Source organism: Pogoniulus pusillus, chromosome 10 (genome assembly GCF_015220805.1).
Source record: "Pogoniulus pusillus isolate bPogPus1 chromosome 10, bPogPus1.pri, whole genome shotgun sequence".
NCBI classification, from domain to species: Eukaryota; Metazoa; Chordata; class Aves; order Piciformes; family Lybiidae; genus Pogoniulus; species Pogoniulus pusillus.
The window spans coordinates 11,918,555-11,944,927 of NC_087273.1; the positions used below are offsets into that span (position 1 = coordinate 11,918,555).

The 26,373-nt window shown below is 37.1% G+C and overlaps 1 protein-coding gene across 11 annotated transcripts in view; it reads left to right on the top strand.

Annotated features, from left to right (window-relative positions):
• BLTP1 (bridge-like lipid transfer protein family member 1) overlaps positions 1-26,373 on the top strand; it is a 115,321-nt gene that overhangs the window by 6,431 nt on the left and 82,517 nt on the right. For all 11 annotated transcript variants that reach the window (XM_064149935.1, XM_064149924.1, XM_064149925.1 and 8 more), the window contains exons 2-16: positions 2,157-2,286; positions 6,122-6,238; positions 8,062-8,140; positions 8,750-8,814; positions 12,303-12,489; positions 13,642-13,723; positions 14,948-15,141; positions 19,116-19,195; positions 19,723-19,873; positions 21,590-21,746; positions 22,150-22,228; positions 22,983-23,074; positions 23,931-24,048; positions 25,108-25,263; positions 26,243-26,340. In XM_064149935.1, the coding sequence (XP_064006005.1) occupies positions 2,190-2,286; positions 6,122-6,238; positions 8,062-8,140; positions 8,750-8,814; positions 12,303-12,489; positions 13,642-13,723; positions 14,948-15,141; positions 19,116-19,195; positions 19,723-19,873; positions 21,590-21,746; positions 22,150-22,228; positions 22,983-23,074; positions 23,931-24,048; positions 25,108-25,263; positions 26,243-26,340 (1,752 nt within the window). In that variant the 5' untranslated portion in view covers positions 2,157-2,189. The remainder of the gene's footprint in view (positions 1-2,156; positions 2,287-6,121; positions 6,239-8,061; positions 8,141-8,749; positions 8,815-12,302; positions 12,490-13,641; positions 13,724-14,947; positions 15,142-19,115; positions 19,196-19,722; positions 19,874-21,589; positions 21,747-22,149; positions 22,229-22,982; positions 23,075-23,930; positions 24,049-25,107; positions 25,264-26,242; positions 26,341-26,373) is intronic.

Below are 26,373 nucleotides of genomic sequence, written 5' to 3' on the forward strand. Positions count from 1 at the left end.
TCTTATCACAGTCCTTTTTAGAAGATAATATTTAATGTCCTGTCTCAGTATCATGTAGCATTGGGTAATACTTCTTATGAAGAAGCCACAGGTTGATTTCTTGAGGGATTAAATTTGAGGTGGTGTTTGTTAAAGCGATAGGCAGTCCTCCCTCAGTTGATGGTGCTTCCATTATGGTCTAGATGACAAAACACTGACCCTGTTTTCCCTTGGTAAGAAAGGGAGCAAGCAAATTCTTTCTTCCTTCATGCTGAAATCCTTGACTTTGGTTCCTGCAGTTACTCTGTCATTCAGGGGTTAAATGCTCACAGAGGCTGCCTGCAGAGCATCATCTACCTCGTAATAGAAGTTGACACTTGGGTTTTTTATTAAGGTACTGTGAATGTCTTAAGGCAAATCACAGTGCCATTATGTGATTTAACTTGCTGTTGTAACAGGCCTTCTAAAACAGGCTGCTTTTAAAATTTGTGTGTGTGCAATGCTTATTGTTCCTCTTTAGAGGGGACCTAAGTTAGTAGCTTCTTTATCATCAGTACTGGAAGCAGTGTCTGGCGTTTTGGTATTGTTTTATTTTCTTGCTGTTTGCTTCTCTTGATTCCTTCTGTGTTCTTTCTTCTCCGTTCTATTCCTTCTTGCAAAAGAGCTAGCAAAAAAAAAAATGTTGTTACTTCTGCAAAGTAACTAGCAATAGGACAAGGGGAAAGGGGCTTAAGTTATGCAGGGAGGTTTAGATGGCATATTATGAAAAATCTCTTTGCTGAAAGAGTGTTGAGACTTTGGAACAGGCTGCCCAGGGAAGTGATGGAATTGCCTTTCCTGGAGGTGTTCCAGAAGTGTGGAGATGTGATGCTTCAGGATACTGTTTAGTGGTCATGGTAATTGGATTATGGTTGGACTTGATTATCTTAAAGTATCTTTAACAGTTCTATGATAATTCTTAGGACTACTTGTGTTTTACAACAAAACATAGGCTTTTAGTTCAATGTACTGTATTTGCCCAAATGTAGAAGTGCATTAAAGGAATTCTTTCTCACATATCTCCTCTCCTGTTCTGCTTTAAAATTATAATAGTGATAGTATGGATATTACAGGAAAAACATGACTGAATTGTTAGTTTTATTGCAAACATTTCCAGCTATTGACTATTCCAAAGATACTATACTGCTGTAAGACTAAAGTCTTCCCAACGTACTTAGTTTCCAGCGCTCTCCAAGAGCTCTAAGTTGCGGCTGCTTAAATGCAGGAAATAGCCTACTACTTCTATTTTTTTCTTTTTGAGAGTTGAATACTGACAGGAGGATAGGCTGCCAGGAGTTCCAAGGTGTTTAAAGAAAAAGCTACCCCAAACCCAACCCCAAAAGAAGCAGTATTAATGCTTATCTTCTTGTGAGAAGGCTTGACAGAGAAGCGAGAAAACTTCAAATTAAACTAATGCAAGTAAAATATTGCTTTGTAATTACAGGTATTACTGGCTTGAGCTACTCCCTGTTAATTGCACTTAATTAACATAACTCAGTTGCAAGGTAATATATGGGTTGTTTAAGTGTATAAGATCAGGACTGGGTACTGGGTTTCTGCTTTCCATAAGAAAAATATTGTATAGTCACTATATACAGTGATGCAAATCCATCCTGAAGCAGGAGAATTAATGGACACAGTGGATTAGGAGGTTATGGGAATTTTCCATAGCTGCTGAAAGTGCCTGCTTTGGCCTTTCCTTCTGTGGAGGGTGAGGGTTGAGTTTCATATTGTCTCATATTCCCCTTTTGAATGTTAGAAGGCTTAATACAGTTAAGGCTTCTGATATTCAGTTACCTTTTAACTTACTGCCATGGTACAAACAGCTTTATGAATTTATTTGCTCTTCTATGCTGTATAGGGCATTCAGGGTAGTACATCTGGAGAGCGTATTCTAGCATTTGTTGGTCTCAAATCTGGTTTAGGGAGCATGTGCCTGGGACCTCTGTCTCAGCAGCAAAGGTAGCTGAGGATCATGAAGATGCTGTTGAAGGAATAACGCAAGTAAACGCATACTCGTGTGCAGCAGACAGTTCAGAGATTATTTAATGTAGTACATACTCCTCAATTTTCTCCAAACTGTGCTGTGCTTGTTACTGACTTGGGATTTTTTTTGCTTGTTTTCTTTCTGCCTTCAGTTCTATAGGTGCTGCTGCAATAAGAGTTTAGCAATGGATCAAAGAAAAAATGATAGTTTTGTGCCAAGTATCACACAATTGGAAGACTTCCTAACAGAACATGACTCCAACGTTGTTTGGCTGTTAGTAGGTAAGCTGAGCCTATTCTGGTTTGATTGAATGGTGTTTTATTGGGGTTTTTTTGGGTTGCTTTTGGTGTACTTTTAAATGTAGTTCTAAATGCTGCCATAACCAAAATGAGATTTATTACCAAAAGACTTCAAAACATCAAACCCAGATTTTCATTTGTCATACAGCTGTTTACTGAGGTATGGCAATGCTACTCTGGTAGTTCAGAAAAAAAGAACAGGGAGCTGTTCCCAGTGCTAACTGTGCTGCAGTACTTGGGAGTTAGGGAGTTAGGTCCAGTGTGCAAAGGACCATGTTCCACAACTCTGCAAAACAGCAACTCAGTGAGAACTCCTCTCCATTAAATAGGCTTTTTTTTTTCATGACATCAGAGTAAGATGTTAATTAATTGTAATGACATAACAAAGGATTAGCATTGTAGCACATGAGAGGCAGATAAAGTAACTTTGTATTACTTTTGTTTATGTATCTGCCATTTGTAGTGGTGTAGTTGGAAAAATGATATAAAGACTGATGTGTTTAATGACTTCTAGACTATTGTGTACCACACTAAGCCTTTAAGACAAACCATTATGTACTCAGTTATGAGCTGGGTTTTTTTGTAAATAGGCCTAATTTAGATATGCAATTTTTTTTTAGAACAGTGATGCTATTGTTTATATTTGTGTAGTTGCTTTTATTTTCTGAATTCATGATCAGGGGCAGATCTAGACTGGGGTGCTAGAAGTGTGTGATGAATTTGGACTTTTCCAAAGGTAGGTAATACCTGCTTTTCACCCACGATTCATGGACCTGGAGCGATGAGAAGCACAAGAGAAATAACTTTGTTGACTTCTGAGAAGTTAAACCATGTTAGTTGGCTGTTAATGTACTGGAATTACTTTTCTCTAGACCAGACTAAATGAAAAGCTCAGAGGCAAATTATCCAGGGATGCTTTCTGAATATTATTTATTTAATTTTTAGTATCTTGACATGGAAAGTTTATACTCAACATAATTCTATGGAAAGTTTATACTCAACATAATTCTAAGTATAATAAGACAAAAACAAGGGAAGTTGTCATGCTAATTGTTGTCTACAGTAAAATGCAGACCAGATCTTAAAAATTGGTGTCCCCAGGTTTTGACTTAAGGCTTGGAGATGTTCAAGCCTTTCACCAAAGCATTTGTCAAATTGCAGCCTGTAGAATCTTCCTTCTCTGGTTTTGCCTCTATGCATCAGATTCTTAGAGCAAACTATTAGTGATCCGACTTGGAATCATAGAATCAACCACGTTGGAAGAGACCTCCAAGATTATCCAGTACAACCTAGCCAGTCAACTAGACCATGGCACTAAGTGCCTCATCCAATCTTTTCTTGAACACCTCCAGGGATGGTCCCTCCACCACCTCCCTGGGCAGCCCATTCCAATGCCAATCACTCTCTCTGGGAAGAACTTCCTCCTAACATCCAGCCTATACTTTCCCCAGTGCAACTTGAGACTGTGTCCCCTTGTTCTATTGCTGATTGCCTGGGAGAAGAGGCCACCGATTGCATGCAACATCTGTGATTTAAACCAAAGGCTTTGCTTAGCTTTTATTTTGTTTTTGCTTGACTCTATTAAACTTAGAAATTTCTATTTCACAGAAGGCTGGCTGAACTTGGAGAAATATTATAGCTTGTCAGCTTTTTCTACAGGCAGAATGACATATACAGTTAGGCAGTTTTGGGAAGCTGCTGGTCTCTTCAGTTTTAAGAAACCACCTGGTGTTCTATAGATGTTGACACAAACAGAAGGAAAAGCTGGACAGCTTCCTGTTGCTACCAGTTTTGGATAGAAACACAATGAAGTAATATTTATTAACTGACTCAGTTTCAGTCAGCCCTTCCTTCTTCGCTTTCATCTGCTGACCTATGGCACTCTTACAAGACAGAAAAAAAAAAAAGGTCAATAACGACTTCTTCTGAATCCTGAAGCAGCTAACATGATCCCAGGAAAAGAGCTGATAAAGTCTAGAAAAGGACATACTCCTCAGAGCTGTAGCTCAGTTCCAGAATAATTTCTAAAAATCATGTACAACAAAAGCTTCCAAACATGATCTCCAAAACAGAGTTTAAGTGAAGAGGCTTTTAAAATCAAGAGTATAATAATGACATGAGTAGAGTTTATAGAATCTTTCACTTTATAGTAGAGACTAAATTTGGTGAAGGAAAAGAAAGGGCTACAATTTGTGGCAGAGGTGAAACTAGTAGTAAAACTAGCGAGCTAGGCCATAGCTGGGAAGAGGCAATAGTTTGCTGTGTTTTCTCAGTGAATGTCACCTTAAGAGAGAACCTTCTTGGCTTTAGACATTCGGAAGTTAAGTGTCTAGTTGAACCTTAATCTCAAATTTATTACTGAAATGAAACCCTTCACGTGTGAGTCATTCTACCTTTCTCCCTATGATAGAGGACCAGAGTGAGTAGCTTACTCATTTGAAAGCAAGGAGAGGTAAACACTGCCATTAGAGTGTGCCTGCCCTGAATGCCAAGAGGCATTTCTTTCATAGGGTGTAGCTTTAACCCTCCCTGCCTTGTTCCTGTATAACCACCCATGCAGATCTCATTTGTTTTACATGTCAAGCAGTTTACCTGCCCAATTCTATTAGCTACTTGAATTTTAACCATACTGGATCCATTTTTCAATAAGAAAAAAGATAGTCATGCAAGATTTTCTCTCCTGTAATGCCCTCATATTTCAACAAGTGTTGTTACAAAGCACCAAAGCATCCCACTGCAAAAAAAAAAAATTTAGAAGGAAGGAAAGGACAGGCTGATTTTGCAAAAAAAAAAGTTTGGTTTTTTTGAGTAATCATCTGAACTTTCAGCAGAGTGAAGTTGTCATACCCATATGCCTTTCTGCACTTCAGCTTTCCCATAAAAGGCAAAAAAAAAATCTCAGGTTTTGAACATAAAGTTTCATATATAAATGAAAAACTTGCACTGCACAGTTCAGTTAGTATTTCAGTAGAAATACCTCAAATATGAAAAGTTGCTTTCCTTCCTCCTCTGCTTCAGATGAAGCAGAATGGTAATTATCAGTAAATTGAATTGGAGCTAGTCTCATTCCTTTTGAGTTTGTCCTTCTGGAAGCTTTGAGAACCCTTGTTGTTAGAAATAGGTTACTAGCTCTTAATCAACTAAAGTAAAAATTACTTTGGGGATTAGCAGACCTATTTTTTTTTAAAGTTGTTTCTCACTGAATTGCTATTTCCTTTTTTTCTGCCCCCCCCCATCAAATTCCATGTTTGAATTGTTGACAGATTTCTTCTAACCCAAGAACTTGTGTGTTTCTCTCAGGATACAGCAACACAGGAAATGGTTTCAGATGTGATAATGTTTCTTCCTGTGCTGAGATACAAAAGAACAGAAATTTAAGTTACAATTCATGGTTTGGAGGAGGAATGTAGTATGATTATCATTGTGGTGGTTTTTTTGTGAGGTGCTTTGAAATAAATAACCATGTTGAATGACACATGTTGTGGTTTGATCTATGAAATTTCATGTCTTGGGTGATAAAGGATGCAATGTGTGTTGCCTTTAGCAGGTCCTCAGGAGTTGTTTGGTTTTGTACATATTGGGCAATGGAAGAGCAACAAAGAATCTATACCTTCTAAACCTCCCATTTCTCCCTTTTCCTCCCTATCTCTTTCTACCTTTCTCAAACTATCTCTCTGAAAACATCCTTTAAAATGTCCCATCAGTTAAAAAATTTTTTTTTGGAGAGTAGGAAGAACTTACTTGTACTTTATAGTCTTAATAGGTAAGACTTTTATTTAGGTCAGCGTGCTTCAAAAATATTTTAATCTTTCAACAGCAACAATATTGTCTTGTGGATGGATTATCTACCTAACTTATTATAATTCCCGGAACATTGGACTCATTTTAACATTGGTACTTAACAGATTATATAAACATGGCTACATCCATATTGGTAAGTTCTCATTACTCTAATGTCCCTGTTTTTCTGCTGCTTTTCATTATACCTCAATTTGCTAAAAACTCTTAAGTAAAATTAAGATGTTCCTTTGTTACAGTAATTTGAAAATGGTCAGCATGGGTATCATTTAAGTCAGGAAAATATTTAATGTCATGCTTTAGTGAAGGATTCTTGGTGTGGGTGGAAAAATACCCCCTTGTCACTGAAGTCTCTCATTATTTCATATTAAAGATCATCTGACAATTTTTTAATCTTAAGTCAAGTTCACTTTTTACTTTGTGTACTTCATCTACTTAAAGTCCATACCTTTGCCATTGCCTGTATTTCAAAGCCACATGTAGTAATGGTCAGTGTCCTCAAAGGAAGGGATTGACCTCAGTCTCCCCTGGAACTTGTCTGAGCCACTTGTCAAGTTGCCTCATAATTTGGTGTTGAGTGGTGCAGCTTCCTGTTGCCCCACACTGCTGAGGTGGATTCTATGACATCTGAGGTGTGAGTAGCAGCTGGAGTGGGCTCAGAGGTGCACAGTGGGTCTCAAGTCTCAACTCCCAGTTACGGAGTGCCCTTGCTTTCTAAATAAGCTGTCAGAACTTAATCCATACTGGGACTGTGATAGGTAGAATTCATACTGCCTAGAACATTTCCATCAAAATCCATTAACTTTTTTTTTTTTTAATATATATTTAAAAACTTTTTTTGAATAAAACAGGTCAGTACAAATCACTTGGGCACTCACCCACATTACAAAAATATCCAATGCTGAATCACAGAGGGCTGTATCCCACAACCCCACTCAGACTGCACTTTTTTGTTTCAATTGTTCTTCCATGCCTTCTGCTGGCTGCTTCCCAGAACAATAATGATTTCTGTTCTGGACTTTTTCTGCAACTATTGCTTGTAAGTGTAGCAAAAACTTAAACCCAAATCAGCCCACCCATGTTCACATGGTAAAGATGCTCCTGCAATAATTTGCTTATGTTCTCAAAATTTTAAGGATCCAAACCATCTTCAAATTCACCTTCTTGAACAGCAGTATAGATGAAATCCCTGCTGGATGCTACACTTCATCTATGATGATTAAGATTTCTGTGTGAAATTGCTATTAAGGAAAGACATCTGGATGTGGCTGGTCAAATATATGATGTTCTTTATAAATTTAATCAGTAAGAAGAGCATAACATTAGTTAAATCCCATAATGTACAGCTTGGCTTCCATCAATTAATGTGGTGGTTTTTTTTCCTAAAACAAATTATGGTTTACTTAACTCCATGGGTGATCTGAAAAGCCTGAGGTCTAATATGTGCTATTGCATTACCTGCTGCTCTTTTCATGCTTATTAGTCCTTCCTGCTGTAAACATAACTTGTTACAATAACTGGCTTGGAAATTTTATAGCTGTTTAAAAGTTGAAAAATTATTTTGTCAGGAATTTATTTCTCTAATTATGGTTTTGCATACAGTGGCTTGATACTGCAAATGTTCAAAATAGCTTTCATAAGTCTTTTCATAAGCTTCACAAAGCACCTTAGTGTTCCTAAATGACTAGTGTGTCTCAGAAGTTGGTTGTATTCTTGAATAGTCTCAAACCCAGTACTTTTGAGTTGGACTCTTTCTGTCACTTGTGTTTTGGACTTCTGAATTTCCTTCTCCTATGAAAGTCAGTGTCTTTTCAAAGGAAAAACTGAAGATACCCAATAATTTCATTTCAGATAATTGAATACAATATATTTTTCCTGTTCAGAAAATAAAGCATCAATAACTTTCAGCTAATGTCTTATAAACACTTGATAATTTGTTTTTGTTTTATTTCACACTAGGTTCTTTTTCCTTCTCTGTGCTCTCTGGAAAAGTCATGGTTCGTGAAATCTATTTCATCACAGAAGACATGTCTATCAGGTAGAGAATTACAACGACCTGCTCTTCCAAATAGTCAATAGATGTCTAGGTCTAAATAGCACATATCAAAGTATCATCTTCAAAAATATTGATAAGTATAATTATAAATGTTTAAGAAAAGCCCTGCCTTGTTTGATGGCAGCATTAGTAGTGTTCTTAGACACTTGTTAGCTCGTATCCTGTTCGAGTGTTACTGATTGGACGTGAGTACTGGATAAGATTCCAGTTACTTGAGAAAGAAAACACTTCAGAATTGGGAGAACTTTTTCATTAATGCCTTTCACTCCAGTATGGAAGATTCATTTTGACCAAGTAGTTACTGGAATTGAGAATAATTAGTTTGATGAACTGCACGCTAAGGGAGTAGTTAGTAATTTTGATACTGTTGAATTTGGGAAGCCTTGAGAAGGCAATGGGTGTAGGGTTTTATTCAAGTTCCAGTCAGTGCAGTAATCCTATCATATACTGAATGCCTCATGCTGTAATGCTTCATGCATTAATATTGCTTGTACACTGCTGCAGCTCTCTGCACTGCATAAGGCAACGTGTCCTGCGTGTAGGGTTTTGAATTATGCGCAACTTCTGTTTTGTCTCCTTGATTTGGTTTAGAATTCAAGATGGATTTATCATATTTCGCTGGTGGAAGATGTACAATCCGAAGCAGAAACAACATGGTATGTTTCTCAAATAGCTTTTCAAGTTTAGGTTTGCAGGTAGACTACATATAAATACTTCCTTTGTGCAATCATGTGTGCAGTTCATTTGTTGGCATGTCCTTGACGTACACTGAATCATCAGCAGGTGTGAGTTCTTCTAACTGGTTGATCTGTTAGTCAGCTAGAATGACACAAGGAAATAAATGCATTGTCAGGGGCATGAACCTTTTTTAAGACAAACCCATTAACTTTAATATTAGCCTTTATTACCTGTAGTCTAAGCATAATTGACCCTGTATTGAAGTTTATAACTATGATAAATGAGTCCTCATGTTCTGGAAGTGATTTCAGTTTCCCAATTCTGGTGTTGTGCTTCCAGAGTTTTAGCAAAAATGTTAGGGTAAGGCATGTTTTATAGTATTTGATAACACTATGTCTTGACATCTGTGATTGTAGAAAGTGGGCAAGCATGAAAAATCCATTTATTTTTCTTCCTTATCTCTGGCTGAAGGAGGAAGATTAATACCAGATGCAAGAGATAAATTGTATCTGCAGCAAACACTGAGAAAATATAAGTAGCCTAGTGATGTGTGCGTAGTCATTTATAGGATTAGAATCTGGTTGAATGAGTCTCAGGTCCTGCCTCTCTTGACTTTTGAAGCATCACAGATCCATTGCTAATTCAAGGAGATCCAGAAATGGCAACTGTCTGGAGCTAAGGAGGGCACTAGCTGAGAGGCTCATTGAATTTTAGAGCATTTTTATTTTCCCCTCATCTCTTCCTTTGAAGTGGTGTGAAGCCTCCTAGACTTGTCAGCAAGCTTCTGCAGCGATTGCTTTGCTAGTACCAACTCAGCAGTGGTGGAAGTACTGCATACATGTCATGCAGGTGAATAGGAGACACTGTTTGATATAGTGATAGGAATTAGGAAGAGCTGCTCATTCATTTTATTGAGGCATTACTAAGCAAGCTCTTTATGCTGCAAGAAGGCCAACTCAAATATTGGAAGCTAGTCTTATAGTTAATTAGATTTTTCCAACCACAGGTTATCATACAACAGATTTTCATAGAATTTTCTTCATCTGCTAGTTCAAACATATTTCTCTAGTGGCTCACAGAATGAAAAAATGGCTTGAACTTATTGCAGTAGAGATAATTTGTCTTTTATGGTACTATTTTTGCTTGGCAGCATTGCATGATCTTAACTATTTCTGCTGATGTTTAAGGCTGCATAATTAATGGTTAAATATTTCAAGCAGCCAAGAATGTCAGAGGTGCATAGATCTGTCAATGAAGTAGTGTGAATAAAATATCTTTTTTTTCCTGGAAAAAAACCAACCTTGCTCCATTTACATTTTGATTATTAAGCACTTTTAAGGTTAAAAGCAAAAACAAAATCCTCAATGGTTCTTATTTTAGTATATTCTTCCAATACTTTGTAATCTGCATTGTTCACAACAGAAATACCTGTACCTGACCAAATTGTGAAAGCTGCTGGTAAATTATATCTGAAAGATTTATATTTTGTTCCCACCAATTTTTATAATAAACCCACAGATCTTAAGCATTTAAATATTTTTTTTTGCCTGGAAAAAATATATTATGAAGACTTAGATACTATGAAGACTTAGACTTTCTGAGTGTTGGTGGTGGGGTTAAGTTCTCTAACTGAAGCACAGGATGCAACAGGAATAAGATTTTATTCAATTAGATTTTAATAGTGGTGATAAACTTCAAGTCCTGTCAGTGTAGAAATAATAAGACCTCATTGGGTCCTTTGTTGTTCTGTTTGTTTTTTTTTCTCAGAGATTTAGAGTGTTAGAGGATGGGTTTTTTTTTTATGTGTGCAGGGGGGAGGCTAATGATGGATCCTAAAATACTTGAAGATCTTAACAGGGGAAGTAACTTTCAGGTCATTTCAGGTGTCCTTAACATCACCCCTTTGGTACAGAGCTGTACTCGATAATCCATTTATCAGTATGACATTCATAAGTGTCTTAGGCAACCAAATTGGTGTGTGGAGTTCAAATCTTATTTTTATTATTAAGAAAAAGAGATAGTTGTCTCTTTGAAACCTCTTTAAAGAATTAAATTGCTACATAGGATTTCATTTAGCTAATGAAGTCTAATGCTTGCCTCTGGGAGTTGAAAAATTACATTTATTTGCCTTCTTGATGATACTGACATCTCCCTGGTGAACAGTTCTGGATCCCAGTCTTTGTCCATGTCATAGTTTTTCTATATCTTATTGATGCAAGTGACATCAGCAACAAGCAGATCTGATAGAGCTTTTAGGAAAACAGGAAGGAACTGAAACTGACTCATTTACTTTTCTGTCTTCTGTTCAAGACAATTCTAATGTCAGTGTGTTCTGGAGGCTCATTGTGTGTTTACTTTTTCTATAGTGATGTGGAAATTTCTTGTACTTTAGATGTGAGGAGCAGAAAGTTGATTGCCATTGTTGGGTAGATATATTATATAGGTGCTGAACATTGGGGAACAGATGAGTTACTAGGAAAGAAGGTGCATTTAATAAAGCAGGTGCCTCTGAATTTAGCTTTTAGGCAGCTGTATTCCTTCTCTTGGCCCTGACCACAATAGGAGTGCTTGCTCTGACTTATGAATTTCTGTTGTATGTGGGAAATGTTGTCTTCAGTTTGTACCTCCTGAGTTACAGATCAGGGACTTCTGTAATAGTCATCGATGCTTCAACTTCCTAAAGTCTGCTTGACTTAGAAAGGCCAGATCAGGTTTTAGAGCAGCTCAGGTCTCTTGAGTGAATGTGTAATGGGCACTCTTTCAACTGGGTAATTAGGGGGAAACTGTGCAAGCTCTTTCCTCACATTGACTACATAATTAGGTCATACTATCTAAGGCAAAAGTGTGTCAAAGTGTGCCACGAACATCTTTGCATGCCATCAGCAGATGATAAACTAGTTTTTAAGTATCAGAGTCAAACTGGTGCTACAGTTAAAAATTTAAATTTGGGGAAATGTTAACTGATTGTGTGAAATTCTTTGTTAATGTTTTCTGCTTCTCTGCAGAAAAAAAAATGGCTTTTTCCCAGTACTAGCTTGGCTAGAAAAACGTTTGGTGTTTGAGATTGAATTGATCTCAAGTACTCATATCTGTGTTGAAAAGCAGAAGCTGGCACCGAGGCTTCTGTGCTGTCCATAAGGAGGGATTTTTGTTTATTTGGTTTTCTATATGAGACTGAATAAAGCTCATTTACCATATTGTACAGCTCTTGCCTGGATTTATTGTTGGTTTGTGACCAAAGGGTAAAATGTCTTTCAGGCCTTTTGCTTTGTGTCGAACTGTCTTATTTGCTAAATTGTACTAATTTCCTTGATGCAATTATTTTCTGGAGGTGTTTTTTAACTGTTTTTTAATATGTCCTGCAGCAGCTACTCACTGCTGTGTAGAGCATTTTTGCAAAATGTGCAGTTTATTACAAGAGAATACTGGAACAGAATTAGAAACTCTTTCCCTACTATCTGTTTAGATCCAAAGGCAGAAACACGACTCTATATTATGGTGAATGATTTTGAATTCCATGTGTACAATCGCTCTGAGCTTTATGGACAACTTCAGGAACTGTTTGGCTTGGATCCCACAATAATTCCAGCAAAGAAAGATGATGAAAAAGCACAATTGAATGGGAGGCAGAGAGCACATACCGATCTTGAGAGGTAAATTATTATTCGCTTTGCTGTTTTGTTGATGCTTTGTTTTGCAAAGTGCTGAACTAATTGGATAATGTTTTGTTAATTTATGCTCTGGAGGCCAAATGGATGAAGCACAACTAAAAGAGAAATTGCACTGACAAGCCTGACATTCTAAATTTTGTTATTTTCCTCTGAATTTCTACCATAATAATTAAAAAGCACAACCAAACATTCCTTTTTTAATGGTAAGAGACAGGTTGAAAAATCTCTTTGAAGCACAGTGTGTAAAGGGAGCGTGTGTTGAGGAGGATGATGCTTGCAATATAGTGATGGTACTGCTCAGTAGAAGCAAGAACTGCTAATTTATGACATCACCTAGACAGAATTCAAGGATCTTTATGGTATTGGGAGGACTTACTGTTTTTTGAGCTTTATGTTTAGGCTGATTTCACAAGTTGTCATTTTACAGTATGTTTGGGTACAGCTACACAAACCTGTTACTTTTTTCTTTAATTTTTTTGAGGTACCCCAGAAAACATGGCAGGTCTATAAGGAGTTTTTCGTGGCATATGTGTAGTGGAGTTCAGTGACAAGTCTGTCTTTGGGCCGATTAACACCAGACTGATTTATTTATAGCATCAAAGAAGATCTAGTGAGTCTTTCCACTATTGCTGGCTAGGCCAGTGCATGTTGGTGAATTACACAGTGGGTGTCTGCAGGATGCTGCAGCAGCCCTCTCGGTAAGGGCTGTGCCTCCATGCCAGGCTCTTCATGTTTTCATCTTACACTCATGGGCAGGTGCAGGAAGGACTTCTGCTTTTTGACTAGGACATGTCCTGGGAAATTAAAAATCCTACACTTCAATAGGAATACTGACAACAGATCAAGTTCTTCTGAGGAAGATTTGGTTGACTGTTGCTCTGTGTTCGGTTTCTACCTGTACAGTGTGCAGCTCAGAATACAAGCACCCAAGGTGTAGTTCAGGTGCTTCCTGCTCTTCTTCCAGGCTGTAGAGGAGTGTGCTCTGGGATGCTAGCAGCTCCCTAACAAGAGATGCCCATCTGGGAAGCAGTGTCCCTGAGAGCTGTGCACTGAAGACCTCTAAGAAAAAAAGTTATTAGTTCTTCTGCAGAAAAGACAAAGTAATAAAACCTGGTTGTTTTTATTTTCCTGTAGTGTTAAAGTAAAAACAGAATCTCAAGACCCTTCTTCTTCCTGGAGATCACTTATTCCAGTCATTAAAGTCAATGTGAGCACGGTATGTAAGAACACTTTGATAATGAAAACATTTAACAGCATATGTTTAAAAATCAGGCTCGACATTGATTTTTCTTCTACTTCCTTTTTCATCTCCTTCATTCTTCAAAAACGTTTTTAAATGACACTACCAGCACTCTCCTGATACAGTGATAAATTGTGCTGGGGATGGAAACAGGGTTATGTAGCTTCATTCTGATTCCCAGAGTTAATTAGCAATCACTCAAAATCAATTTGACCCACGTTTGGCACCAAAATAAAAGATGTGATGGTTTGGGTGTTACCTGCCCCCCTCCCCCCGCTTTGGAAATCACCCAGACTAGACTCAGCTGGCTCTGGAAATTGATTGAAGCTTATTATTTACAGCTTAGCACAATATACAAGCAGATATTTACAGTATATACAGTTATATACAGCAATATACAAGGTAAAAGGTAATACAGAAACACAACAGCCCTACCAGAAACCTGAGTCCCCAGGAGGGGCTCCCAACTGCCCCTTCACCTTCGCCCTACCCCTCTCAACTTTACCCCAGTCCCAAGGAAGAATGGAGGTTTGGCCAGGGGGTTAGGAAGCAAAGTGGATTAGTTAGAGAAACGGAGGCTGAGGTTAGAGAGAGAGATGCAGCTCAGAGCTCCCCAGCAGGAAAAGTGCCTTTTCTAAGTTTTGATTCTTCTTCTTGTATCTCTCAGTAAGCCTATGAGCTAAATAGACATCACCATTGTTTTCCTTTCACAGCCTGTAATCTAGTCCTTCTCACCAAAACATTCTAGCTTGCTTCAAACTAGCACAAGTGTGAGAAATACTCAAAATGATATCAAGAATATCACCAAATAATTAAGCTAGCTAATGGGTGTTGTACGATGGGTAGTGTGTTGGTATTTGGGGTTTCTTTTAATTTTTTTTTTGTCCTTCTCTCTGCATCTTTTAATAGGGATATTTGAACACATCCCTTAAAATTGATGTTACCTCCTGAAAAAAACAAACAAACAACAACAGGAAAACTGTTACCGAGGTGATAGGAGATCAAATATTGGGAGTTCAGTGTAGGAGGAAGTATTTTTCAGTGTGCACAAAATATGGCCAGGACTTTTGTTTTTGTATGACTGGTTAAACTGCATTATTATAGATAAATCAGAAACTGCATTATTATAGATAAATCAGAGCTATATATGTCAAAGAGCAGTGTATAATAAATAATTCTCTGGGCTTTGTTACTATTTAGGGTCGCTTGGCATTTGGGAATCATTACCAACCACAAACACTTTGTATTAACTTTGATGATGCTTTTTTGACATACACCACAAAACCACCTTCGAGCCACCTCGATCAGTTCATGCACATTGTGAAAGGAAAACTAGAAAATGTTAGAGTCATGCTGGTTCCAAGTCCAAGATACGTTGGTCTTCAAAATGATGAGTAAGTTTTGAGTATTTTTGTATTCATATCCATATTTTAAGAAAATGAAGACTTCAGTGTTGATTGTGTTTCTGAGATTTTAGTTTTCATAGTGTGTTTAGCCAGTTGGCATGTTTACCAGTCTGAAGGTTTTAAAAATGTTGGATCTTTGAAACTATTTTATTTATGACATACTATTTTCTTTCTCATTGTACATTTCTTTTCTATTCTTTTTGTGTGCTCTGCTCTCTGCTTCATATCCTGCATTGAACTTCTCCTTCACTAAAGTGCTATAGCTGTATGCAGGCTTTGACAGCACTACATTTCTAGGATAAAAGCAACATTTTAAGGTGTTGATTCCTGTAGAGCTGATCTGCATATGGTTTGGAAAATATTGAAGAAAAAATAGGCAAGAGCTATGCAGTACTTTCTGTAGTAGAAAATATGTTATCTTTCGAAGGCAGATTGCTGATCCTTTTACCTCTGTGTTCTGCATGAATGCGCTTATGCAGTTTTAACAAACAAACTAAAGAAGGGGTGCTTGAGTTAAATGATTTGACATTAGGATTTTTGTTTTATTACACTTAAACCAGCAGGACATTTATGTGCATACTAGACTAACGTTCTTGATTGACATGGCGTGACCATCACAGCCAGAATTTGCTGCATTATCTTCCTGAAGGCTTACAATATTATATATATTCCAGTGCTGAAGCAATTTGTGACAAGAGGACATGGCCTGAAGCTGTGCCGGGGAGGTTTAGGTTGGACATTAGGAAGCACTTCCTCATGGAGAGGGTAATTAGACACTGGAATGGACTGCCTAGGGAGGCAGTGAAGTCACTGTACCTGGAGGTGTTTAAGGAAGGATTGGATGTGGCACCTACAGTGACATGGTCTGGTAGATGTGGTGGTGTTAAGTCACAGGATGGGCATGATCTCAGAGGTCTATTCTGGCCTCAGTAATTCTGTGATAATTAAATTTGGACAAAACTGCTAAATTGCAGTCTTACACAGGCATTGTTCGCTCAGTAAAAACTAAATGTATGCTATCCTTGGATAATTGTGTAAATGTGTGTAGGTAAAATGATTACACCTATTTTATACCTCCTAAGCAACAATGTTCAGAGAATGAATTATGAGTTATCGTCTGACTGTACCTTAATTGGCTTTTTTTCAGCCAAATTCTGCTGTCTATAATATGCCTTTATATGTTTTCAAAGAACATTCTGTGGATGAATACAGAACCTTACACTTCCAACATGATGACAAAGGAAATTTCTCCAATTCATGCTGAAACCAAACAAGATTAAAACAAAATAGGATTAATATGCTCAAACTATTAGCTTTCCCCACTGTTTCCGTTAAGTATTTTCTTTTGATGCTGTTACCATCCCTGCAGCCTCTGATGGCTGAATGATGGCATATGTGCAGAAAACATGTGCCCTAATTTACTGGGTAGATTCAACAAATGACCCAGTTCACTGGAAACTGAGAGTATTTGAATCTTTAGAGCCTGTCCTCTTAGGCTTTTTTGACTTAAAAATTAAGCTGAGTGTCTTAACTTTCAGAAACTCCTGCAGGCAATGCATGTATAAAACCAACTAAGTGACTTGTGAAATTTGTAGCAGACTGACTAATCATTACAAGCATCAAACCCGCCCCCCCTTGGAAATGATCATGTTATATGACAGACAGGCATCTCAGCACCTCCATCACATTTTTGAAACAGATCCTCCAAAATGCAAGGGAAAAAAGAAATTGTGCAGAAAATCAAAAGCAGAATGAGTTTAGAATCATAGAGTGATAGAATCAACCAGGTTGGAAGAGACCTCCTCGATCATCCAGTCCAACCTAGCACCCAGCTCTACCCAATTAACTAGACCATGGCAGAGCAGGCTCAGAGTGAAGCTTAGGATGCATGTTAGGAAATACTTTTTAATGACAATGATAATCCCATTATGATTCATTGTCATTATCTACACTGTTTTGCAAATGGCCTATGGTGGGATGTCTAGGCTTCTACCACTTGGGTCAGTTACATCTGGCAAGGTGTCACTATTCCTGCTGAATGGTGAGGTGGCCTCAATAGGTTGACCTTCTCCCATTTCCTGCAGAGGTAGTTCCGTGTGCCCTTTGAGAGGACAGCTAAAAGCAGCAATACTGTTGTCTTTTTTGCATGGTTGTGCGATGAACGCTAATGGAATTCATCCCTTTTAAGAAAAATATATATTAGTCTTAAATCCAAATTATGACTTCCTTTGAGCCCCTCTTGGTATGCTTTGAGAGACTGCAGTAACTAACTCATGGTGCTGTGCTCTGGTGTGCTTTCCACTCTTGCCGACTTATCTATGCATATTCAAAGAGTCTGGCAAAATAAACTGAGCTCTTCCCATGAACTGCTATTTATATATTCTCTAAATGCTTTCCTTCCTACTTCTGTTCCTGAACCACTGAACAATTTTGTTCACAGCTTGGTCTGTCAACTGAGGAGGCCAGATCTCTTTTAAAGAGAAAAAAGAAATAATTGGAACATTAGAAGTGAATAGAAGTATTTAATCTTTCACTGCTGTCTTAACCGCCGAAGTAAACTTGATTTTAAGGTTCCTGCTCTGTTGCTTTTGAAGAACGTTTGGCAGTAGATGGGATCTACATCTGCCTTACATATTTTCCAAATTTTTGCTGTGTTTAAGCTGTGGTAAAATGAGCAGTGTTCTTCTAAGAGACTGTGCTTCTGTCACTGGAATTTCTTTATTTTTGTTAAGATCAGGGAATTTGAAGACGTAACTGAGAAGTGGCAAAAATGTATTTTCTAGTAAAACCAGAATTTTCTATAAAATTGGATTTTATTTTCTATAGATTATGAAATTACTCCATAAATTATAAATATGTTACAATTTTGTAACTATTATAAAATGTAATTGTATGTAGTTTAACATGTGGTGACACTGTAAGTAAGGGATTGTAATACACCAACATAATGATATTAGGAAATGTTTCAAGGTATTAGTTTTATCACTTAGATTCTTTTATATTGAGAGAGATGTTATTAGGGAAGAGCAGACTTTTTTTTTCCCCAAGTAATGGTCTAATTACTGGAGATGTCTTGTCCCTTTGGTTTAGAGTGCTATTTTAGTAAGAAAACAATTAGCAGGAGAAAGACTGATATAGGACAAGGAGAAAGGAACTCTTGATGGAAAGAAATACTGAAAGTAAAACTTTGGTATCTGGTTGTGGTTTGTAATACCTGACAAGTGTCTTTGTGGAGATGAACCTGCTATCTTCATGCTTTTAAGCAACTTTTAAGTTATTTAAGTAACTTAATGTAAAAAAATGACAACAACAATGTAGTGATAAAGCATTATTTTTGCAAAACAGAGTAGTCCTAGCCTAGCAATATGACATATGCCTTTTTCATAGGAGACTTGAGACCAAATAGACTTGGGTATTCTTAGCATTTATGTTCAGAAGATGATGGTTTGAGGTAGCAGATACACCAGGAATCACACTGTGATAGGGAGCAGAAGAGAGGAACTGAAGTTGGAACTTGCACTTCAGGTTTAGCTTACAAAGAGCTGCATTTGGACAGACTGTTTTGGCTTTGGCACTTCAGTGATGTCCACCCTTCTAGTACTGTGGCAAGACACACTCGGTAGACAAGGTAGCTGTGGCTGTTGCAGGCAGCCTGCAGTCAGCCAGGTGGTGAGACCAGTATAGACAGATGGAACTGGTGCTTTGGGATTGCAAGAAACTTGGGTCCTGGATGGGTTCCACATGCACCTTGTCTCCAGTGTTGGCTTGCTCAGTAGGGACAGCAGTTTTATTAATGATTTCATGGTTAAATATGTACTGCTTGCAAGCTGCAAGTGAACCTGACCTATGTAATCTCTTTCACTATGGTTAATATTTTCCATTTTAAATTACTTGTATTCCTAGAGGTTAATTTCAATGCATTGCTTTTTAGCTTTTTCTCTTTGCACTCTTTTCCTTTACAGACCACCAAGGCTGATGGGTGAAGGTTTTGTTGTAATGCAGTCCAATGATGTTGATATCTATTACTACATGGATGAACCAGGTACCTTCTCCTAATACAAAGATGAAATTTCAAGGGATGTGGGGCTTTTTTGTTAATTTAGTTGTCTGGAGGTAATGGAGAATTTATTCTCTTAGCAGCTGAAAATTCTCTATGCTCGTGTTTCGGAGTTACTAAAAGCATTCATAAGCACACTTCCAAATGCTTGCAAGTTATTTTTCCTGCAAATGAAAGAAAAAAAAATCAATGAAACCAATGGGAGAGAGTTCATGTGTCTGTTATTTCTAAGGGAGTGAAATTTCAAGCTGCATATTTAAACTTGCTCTGTATGTCACCATTTCTCTGACCTCATCAAGCAGTGCTTCAGCAAATCTTCAGGCCTTCTGACGATATACTTGCCCTTCCACCAAGAGCCTGAATTGAATTGTAGCTTGACATTTATATGCTGTAATGGTCTCAAATAAAACTGACATCAGGACACTTGAATTGTCTTGTGCTTAGCAAATATTTTTCATGCTAATTTGAAGCAGCTTCCTTTTATAATTTGTTTATTATATTATGTAATATAGGTCTTGTGCCAGAGGAGGCAGAGGAGAGTAATGATGGAGAAGCAAACAATGAAGACAGCAAATTGCAGGATCTGCCACCATGTTGGGGTTTGGACATTGTTTGTGGGAAAGGGACAGATTTCAACTATGGACCTTGGGCTGACCGCCAGAGGTATTACCATGATCTGCTTGTTGAGTTTGAATCTTTAATAGCTGTTATTATTGAGAAAAGGTTCTAAAGTTTCCAGTGTGTGATGTCTCAAACTTCTCATCTGTGTGGGGTGGGCTAGGCAGTCTAAGAGTCCTGCCACAATGGTTTAAGATTAGTAAAGTCTTTGTTGTTTCTCTGGTTCACCTTCCAAATTTAGGATCACTGAGTGGATTTTAAAACACTTTGTGAACAAAGTAGTTTTACTATTTATTAAGTGTTATGTACCTAAGGGTTTAACCCTTTCATTGGCTCCTTTAGAGTCATCACATGTTTATTAGCTCCTGGTTGGGAATACACTACATGTTAATGAGGAAACATTATGGAAGTACAAGTCTGGCTATGGAAATAATTACAGGGGAATTATTTATCCCTGCTTAGGAGAGTCAGCTGCTTCATGTGATCTCCAAAGTGTTTATTACCAGGGTATCTTAGTGACAAAATAATCAGCCAGAGCTCTACTTCTATTCCTCCCTTAGCCCTTGGCACATTCCCACGAGTATTTTTGGTGGCCACAATAGGATTCACAAGAGGATTGTTAAGAGAGTAAAGGGCTATTAAGTAAAAGTGACATACTCTACACTTCCACTTTTTTCTCCCCTATTAATTACAGGTTGATACTTTTCTTGACCTCCATTAATTCTCCTGTGAAACTGTTATGATTAACTGTCTCTTAGGAGTGTGAGCATAGCAGACCAAAGAGTAGTCATTAGATATGACATTATCTTAGAGAATTTAAGAGAAAATGCTGATTTTCAGAGCAGAACTTTGCTGGGAACATTAAGACAGTGCATCATAAATGATATTTTTAATACTACCAATACAGCTCACTCTATGATATTGTGCTTTTCCTAATTTTAACTGGCTAAGTAGAAGGCAGCATGGTGCCTATGCAGAGTCTGTAGGGCTCTTGCATATGTACCTGGGAACACTCTTGTGTTGTGCTATGGATACAAGAGAGAATTTTGGAAAGAGTCTGAACATTTTAGAAGCACAGATCTGTAGGAGTTCTGTGAACATTGTACTCTGAATTCATACAAAGGCTTCTATAATTACTGATCTTTAATATATCATGTCATAAAGTCTTGGGTTTCCCCAAGATTTAGCTATTATGCATTGTGTGCCTTACTTCACCCCCTTGAGTCCAATATAGGGTATGCTCTGGATTTTATTTCACATAGTTGCATGTTCAGATGTGAGTCTGCAGAAATTAGGCTATGTTTTCTTCCCTTTCTGAAGTCCTGAAGTTATGTATTTTGTTTATTTGTAGACATTGCATCAATTATTTATGCACAAACCAAAGCATAAACAGATTACTTCCTACAACGTTTTTGAAGCAGCTTTGTAAACCAAAGATTAGGAATAAAAAGAAAATCATCTTGTTTGCCATCTAAATAAAAATATTTTTGTTCTAAATCATTTATGGTCTGTCCACTTACAGTTTTTATCTAAAAATCACTTTTTGTCATCAAAACTTTTAGAGATTACAATGAGGAGTTGGAAGTCTCCCATGATGAAGATTTTAAACAAATATTCTTTCTTACCACATCCAGTGGTTGTCTAAAGACTCAGCTAACTGGAAAAGAATTGTAAATCAAACAGATGAATAAGTATGTATAAATACTTCTATATTTTTCCTGTGAATAAAACCAACTCTTTTTTTCCTTTCTTCCCCACTAGGGACTGTTTATGGAAGTTTTTCTTCCCACCAGACTACCAAGTTATGAAAGTCTCGGAAATTGCTCAGCCTGGGAAACCAAGACAGATTCTCGCTTTTGAGCTGCGGATGAATATTATTGCAGATGCCACTATTGATTTGCTTTTTACCAAAAACAGGGTAAATGGTGAAAAACTTAGCTAGAAAATACCTTGTCTGCTGTGATGAAACTTGGCATCTTGGTTGTGCATGTTTTCACTTGTCTTAGGACTTAGTTGTTGTGACTGAAAGAGTTAGAAAGTGTAGTGTTGAAAATACACATTCATCTGCGTTCTTAGGCTGTGGGTCAGGATGTCTTGTACTGTTTCTATTGGTGGACTTAAGTCAGTGTTGTTTTATGGTGTTACTTGGTGTCAGTGCACATACATAGTTCAGTAACAATTTTTTGGAAGGCAAGAAAGATTTCAGTCATCAGATACCTTAATCCAGGTGTGGATGATGATAGCCAGGGGCATAAAGTACATTGACTGATAGGCGAGCCTAGAAATGATGTTTGGACTTTTTTTCCTGTCTTCCAATGCAGGAAACTAATGCTGTACATGTAAATGTTGGTGCAGGATCCTATCTGGAAATAAATATTCCCATGACAGTTGGTGAAAACGGTGAGTTAAGATGAAGCTTCATTTGTTTTCCTACTGTTTTTCCTTTACAATTATCTGAATTCCCATGTGAATGCCTTGTAGTGTTTTTTTTTTCTCTGTGATTATGAGAGATGTATATTCTTATGTAAAGGAACAAAAAGTTTTTCCTTATGCATTTTATTTCAAAATAATAAAGTATGTGTGCAGTCGTAAAGTTACTTTCATGTTTTATCTGGGTTAGGGAACACAGAATCCTAGTAGCTGGTAGACAATTTAACCATGGATTGCGGTGTGGATTGAAGCAGTTTATGGATATATTGTCAACCCAAAGCAGGAAAATTTCCTGAGTAGGATGAACTAGTTTAAAAAAGGTTTATTTATACAAAAGAAACCTCCAAAATCCAAGGTGGAGGCAAATATTGTATATTGCTTGCATTTACTCTTCCTTTTTCTTTTGGCTGGTTTCAAGTCCTTTGCTAAATTGTTCTCATGATTCTTTCTGGCATACTTGAGTTTTATGCTGCAACTTGAACCAAGATCTCCAGAACTTGAGCATTTCCAGCTTCAGCAAGATGATTTAAGATGTTTCTCCCACATGGAGATAGAACATTTTAAGCTCCTAACTGACAAACAGTAGAGTATTATTACAGTAATAATATCCACTGCGTTATTTTTTGTTTGTTAGTGGACTGCTAAAATCACTGATGAAAATTACTTTGCTGTTTGTGGAACTCTTATGTCTGAATAATTACATTTTATATGTTTTGTTTGCTAGGCTATTCACCCACAATTAAAGGACAGCTTCTACATGTTGATGCCACCAGCAGTATGCAGTACCGGACTCTCTTAGAAGCTGAAATGTTAGCTGTAAGTTTGCATTAAGACACACAAAACTTCTAATAAAGAATACATTTATTTGTCTGTGGAACAGTTCTTCAGGTTCTTAATACAGAAATATGCCTTTAGAACATGTTTTGCAAGAATCTGACATGAAAGGATACATTTGCACATAACTCTACATGTGTGTAACTTTGACTTACATAATTTATATACCAAGTTAAGTGGTATTTGGAAAACAATGGGGAGATTTGACTTCCATTTATAAATCTGACCTCATTTGCTATGAACCTATATGTTAATGTAGGCTTTACCAGTGTAAATGATTACCCTTTATATCTGTGCTACAGAGTCTGTGTGCATGAGTACTTAAAACTTTAAACTCTGGGGTACAGATGTAATGCTGCATTACTCTTTTGTTTGCCTAGCATTTCACTTGTACGATACTGTATTTCTGTAGATTACCTTTCCCACTGGTTTTCAAATGACCTTATGTGAGTGGTGTTTTTAATGTTTAAAGTTGAATATCATATAAATGCTTGAAAAATATTATTATAGTGAAGGATTTTATCTTGAGTATATTGTGAAAAGTGATACTTTCAATGAAAACTTTGGTTTCTAAATTACTTGGTACATCTACTGCCATAGATATATCAGAAGTTTGTAGTATAGCTTTCCAAATAAATGAATATGCTATCACTTGACCTTCAAACACAGAAAGAGAGAGAGATTAAATTATTAAGGAACTGGAGAGCCCTTCTGTTCATCCCAGCAGGAAAACAGTTTTAATTATTCAGCAGAGTATGTATGCGAACACTGCTGAGCTACAGGGTCAAGCATTGTCATCTTTTCAAGTAACTCTGATGCTTTAATATCTTGTTCACAGTTTCACATAAATGCCAGCTATCCACGGATATGGAACATGCCACAGACATGGCAATGTGAACTCGAGGTTTATAAAGCAACCTATCATTTTATCTTTGCTCAGAAAAGCTTCTTTGCAGGTAAGACCTTTACTAAATAAGTTACCTATAAAAGTAAATATTTTTTTTACAATGACTTGTCAGAGTTTAGAAAAATGTGCAAGATTAGGTACTCTGATTCCACATATTCAACACAACAAATATCTGTAGAACAAGTTCCTGGTGTTTTCTGTTGCCTGCAAGTGTCCAAGTACATGAAATTCTTGTATTTCAGTAGAGAAACCAAATAATTACGTTTTCTGTCATCTCAACTGAATTGGGTCTGCTGTTACGCTAAATGATTTTAAATTCCTAATGAATTTATGTCTGTCAGGGCTTTTGGTTTGATCAGTGGGTTTTTTAATCAAAAATTTGGATGTTGATTTCTCTGATCTCTCTCTCTCTCTCTGAGAGACTGATTTGGCTGACTGATTTTCAACTACTCAGACTTTAGGTTGTGTCCATGTGGCTGACAGATGGTGAGAGAAAGTCATTTGCTCCTTATAATTTTGGCTGTGCTAAAGAATACATACACACATGGCAGTACAATGTGATACAGCATCACCAAACTGTTGCTGAAAGATCCAGCTTCAGGAATGGAAAGAAAGCCCCACCAATGTGGCAGAAAGCCCCACTAATTAGCCCTTGTGGGAAGAAAGATTAATTAGTGCAGGCATAGTGCCATGCTAATAAAGTTATCCTCCTATTGAGACTGGAGCAATTACCTGTATAGCGCCGCAGTAGTTCATCCATCTAGGTGAAGCTTCTACAACACTGTTTTGCTGCTTTAGAAATCATTACCTATGTACACATTCAGAGTGGAGAACCAAAGGAAAGCATTTGGTAGTCCAATGCTTCTAGTTCAGTTTGTAACTTTGCTCTTGCACTGGAGAATTTAGACTGATGCCTTTCCAACTTAAAAAAACAGGTGAGAAGTGGGAGGTGGGTTCACAGCAACTGTTTGTGGAATAGCTATTCTCATTTTCTTTCTTCTGTAAATGAGCACAGTCTGGAGTTACCAAAAAAAGCCAAAAGGTCAAAAGAGGAAATCTGTCACCTGATTGCTACTAATTTGTCTTTTATTATTTTTGGTGGGTTTAGATTTGATCCAAGACTGGTCCAGTGATAGCGCACCCGATATTTTTTCATTTGTTCCTTACATGTGGAACTTCAAAGTTATGTTTCATCAGTTTGAAATGATTTGGGCAGCAAATCAACATAATTGGATTGACTGTTCCACCAAACAACAAGAAAATGGTGAGATCCCTTTATATTTGGAAGAAGAGTACATATTACCAAAAATACATATGAAATATTGACTGTATCTAGAGATAGTACAAGAACGATGACAGTTATAGAATAAAAATGTGTTCAGTGATAACTACCCATTTTGTTAAAGCTGATGTGCATAAACCATCCTGGAAGTGTTATAAGGTCTGATTTTGTACAGATGTGTACCATTTTGGGGGAGAGTGCCATTCTAGATCATGTTTTATCATTCATTTTTCAAGACCTTTTGAATCTTTGATTTAGTACAGCAGTTTGCAGAGAGCAGCCCTGAGGTTGTGACATACATTCACTAATCATTTGGGAGTAGTTTTTTTTTAAGTAATGTTGGAAAAATGCCATTTGTACTTCATATAATTAGAAATGTCTGTTTCCTGTTCATTTCAGAATAGGAGATAAGGAAGCTAAACAAAATGCTAACAAAATGCTAATGCTAAACAAAACTAAGAGGTACTTTTCAGAAAACCAGAGCTGTTTAATGTGCAATTCAGTTTATATCTATTTCAGTGGTTCACACTGAACTAGAATTGTATAATTTCACTGTAAAAGAAAGATGGTGGATTAAAAATCATGAAGTCATGTTTAATTAAAAATCAGGCTTACTACTTCATCAGAAGCTTGAGGAACTCTCAGCATGCGTCTTCTTGTTCAAAAACTGCTGTGTGAAGCAATAAAGTCACTCTTAAGATATTAGTTGCAGTTGTTTTTACTGTGTGCTGCTATTTCCTTGTGCTAAGAACACTGTCTCTCTATAAAGGACAAGCTGTGGAAAGTAAATACTTTGAGAATAATTTAGTAGCTGTCATTCTAAGTACACAGTAGTTAAAATGACAGTTTCCTTTTCTTGAGTTCTGGAATATATTTTCATGCTTTTTACCTGTCTGTTTGCTAATTTGTCTAAGAGCAAAATAGGGACTAATTTGGACATCTTTTAATTTGTTTTTTCCAGTTTATCTAGCAGCTTGTGGAGAAACACTGAACATAGTTTTCTCTCTGCCTTTCACTGACTTTGTTCCAACCACATGTAATACTAGATTCTCTTTAAGGGTAAGTTCTTCACCCATCATCTGTCTTGCGTCT